Genomic DNA, 2,296 nt, shown 5'->3' on the forward strand with positions numbered 1-2,296 from the left:
AAGCTGTTTAGATTGTCAAAAAGCCTGTGTTTTTAGGGTTATTAACAAAGTTTGTGTACTCAGACCAGTAATATTTGGGGTCACAAGTTGGCCATGAATATTTTGTGGGTCAGAGGATAAAAAGTTTGGGAACCACTGTTTTAGAGGAGGGACGTCCATCCAATATGGCTGCTTTTAAAAATGGAGACGTCGCCTCACTCTACGGAGCCCGRGACGGGACATMGGAGATTTTTTTTCTTTTGCGTTCCCACGCAATAGTATTGTGTTACCTCGCAATACTTTAGCGTTACCTGGCGATACCTTTTGCGTTCCCTCGCAAAAGTCGTTTATCACTGTTGTGCTGCRYGTTTATTAACAAACTCACATGTTCACCATTAGTGAGTTAGCTACTGCTTTAATTCAMCTTCAGAATGAATATATCACACAGCCACGCATGGAGGTGTGCCATATGCAGATGTTTGAACACAGTGCAGCCACGCAACATCAATGTCAGTTTCACGAACTTGTGGCGACACATCCTGTTTTGGTAACCGGATATTTCAAAATAAAAGTCTGATTTAAGTCAGTTCATATACAAAACAAACTTTTGCGTGGGAACGCAAAAGGAAAAAACTTCCCCCCCGTGTCCCCTCGCGGGCTGCGTAGAGTCGCACCGGAGGTTTTCAGATATTTAATTTTCCCGTTTGTGTCCTGAGACTTTTGACTCACCTGTATAATCCCTCCAGGGTGGTCTCACCCCAGCAGGGACGACTCACACACTCTGTAATGATTTGTCGTAATTATCCACCGTGTTTGTGTAAAAGTGATACTTAGCTTGAACTGAGCCTTCAGTGGGATTAAATMTCTTCTTTCTTTGCTCAGGTAACAGGTAAAGCCAGCGACAGGAACAATAGAACAGTTCGATCCGTTCCTGATCAGTAGAACCAGCAGAGGTCCACTTCCTGCTGCAGAACRGTTTCAGGCTTTTCCTGCCCACAGCTGAGCGAACGCTGCACAGGACCAGGTTTCCATCGGAGCTCAAACAYGAAGTTGATTCTGATCGAAGAGGTCAACAGTGAGGTCACCGCACTGCACGAGAGCGCCGCCGGGCGTGGAGCCGTCACGTGACCCGCCACCATCGATTATTGACCACAGCTTTGAGCAGAAGAGCCGGGGACGCACCAGAAACACAAAGTCTTCTCAGATAATTGGATCAGAACCAGTTCAYTCACATGTAGGTTGTTTCTGGCAGAAAAAACCTGATTTTAATGAATTCTCAGCTTCTAGTTTCCCATCAGACTGAGCCGAGTTCTGGAAACGTCCCAAAGCTTTTCTCCTGAGTGGATGTTCCTGTTCCACGGTTCTGAACCCAAACCTGACTCCTCGCTGTGGAAGTGGGTCTGATTCAGTTCTGMTCTCCGGAGGCCCGACCCGCTCAACACTGGCCTGATTCCATTTGTCTTTCTGCACGTTTGAGCAGAACGTCTCTGTCCTTCTCTGTGGACAGAATCCACTCAGCCGGCGTTTCAACCTCGGCCAACTTTCATTTCCTGTTTGTTTTGTTTTACGTTCAGAAAAATGAGTTGTTCTCTGCAGAGCCGAGACTCCACTAATCCCAACTTCCTGTCCGCGTGTCTGTTTTTAGATGCGTCTCTATTAAAACTGGCCTCATTCTGCTCCCGTGTCTGTCTTCAGATCCGCCTGTACGCCCGGCCCGACGCCATATCGAGCGGCGCGGGGGACTACGCTCTTCACATCACCAAGAGGCTGCTGGGATTTTACCAGGACTACTTCAAAGTCCAGTACTCACTGCCCAAGCTAGGTAAGGCTGCTGACGTCCCTGCTGTAAGGGTTAGTTGTTTCTGTGTGTGTGTGTGTGTGTGTGTGTGTGTGTGTGCAGCTTTATGAAATAAATTAAAAACACCTCCGTCCTGCTGAGCCTCGCTGTGAGGAGGAGGAAACTACTTCCTGTTCCTGCCTGGTGTGAGGAAAGTCCGCCAACAAATAGTTCATCAGTTTGAGCCAAGAGACAAAACAGTTCTTAATTAAACAAGTTGCTGGTTTGAATCTAGAAATGATTATAATATAAACAATCAGTTTTTCTGTAAATATGATGAATTAAATGTTCACTTCGGTGTCCATGTTTGGCCCCGCCCTGTTGCCTCCTAACTCCGCCCCATTAGCCTCTCTCCTGGTAGCTTTAAAGGGCCTGTGACATCAAATATTTGTAATAAACATGAATGCATTTTTGGAAAGAGAACATTATTAACATACTGCAAAACAAATTTCACGTCACTCAGATGAACGGTTGTTGAGA

At 46.2% G+C, this 2,296-nt stretch overlaps 1 protein-coding gene across 1 annotated transcript in view; it reads left to right on the forward strand.

Annotated features, from left to right (window-relative positions):
- LOC106526106 (thyrotropin-releasing hormone-degrading ectoenzyme) overlaps positions 1–2,296 on the forward strand; it is a gene marked incomplete in the record, with an annotated part of 168,985 nt that overhangs the window by 54,998 nt on the left and 111,691 nt on the right. Inside the window, 1 exon segment of the mRNA XM_014020594.1 lies at positions 1,675–1,801. Coding sequence (XP_013876048.1) covers positions 1,675–1,801 — 127 coding nt within the window.

Source organism: Austrofundulus limnaeus, unplaced genomic scaffold (assembly GCF_001266775.1).
Source record: "Austrofundulus limnaeus strain Quisiro unplaced genomic scaffold, Austrofundulus_limnaeus-1.0 Scaffold259, whole genome shotgun sequence".
Classification (NCBI taxonomy): domain Eukaryota; kingdom Metazoa; phylum Chordata; class Actinopteri; order Cyprinodontiformes; family Rivulidae; genus Austrofundulus; species Austrofundulus limnaeus.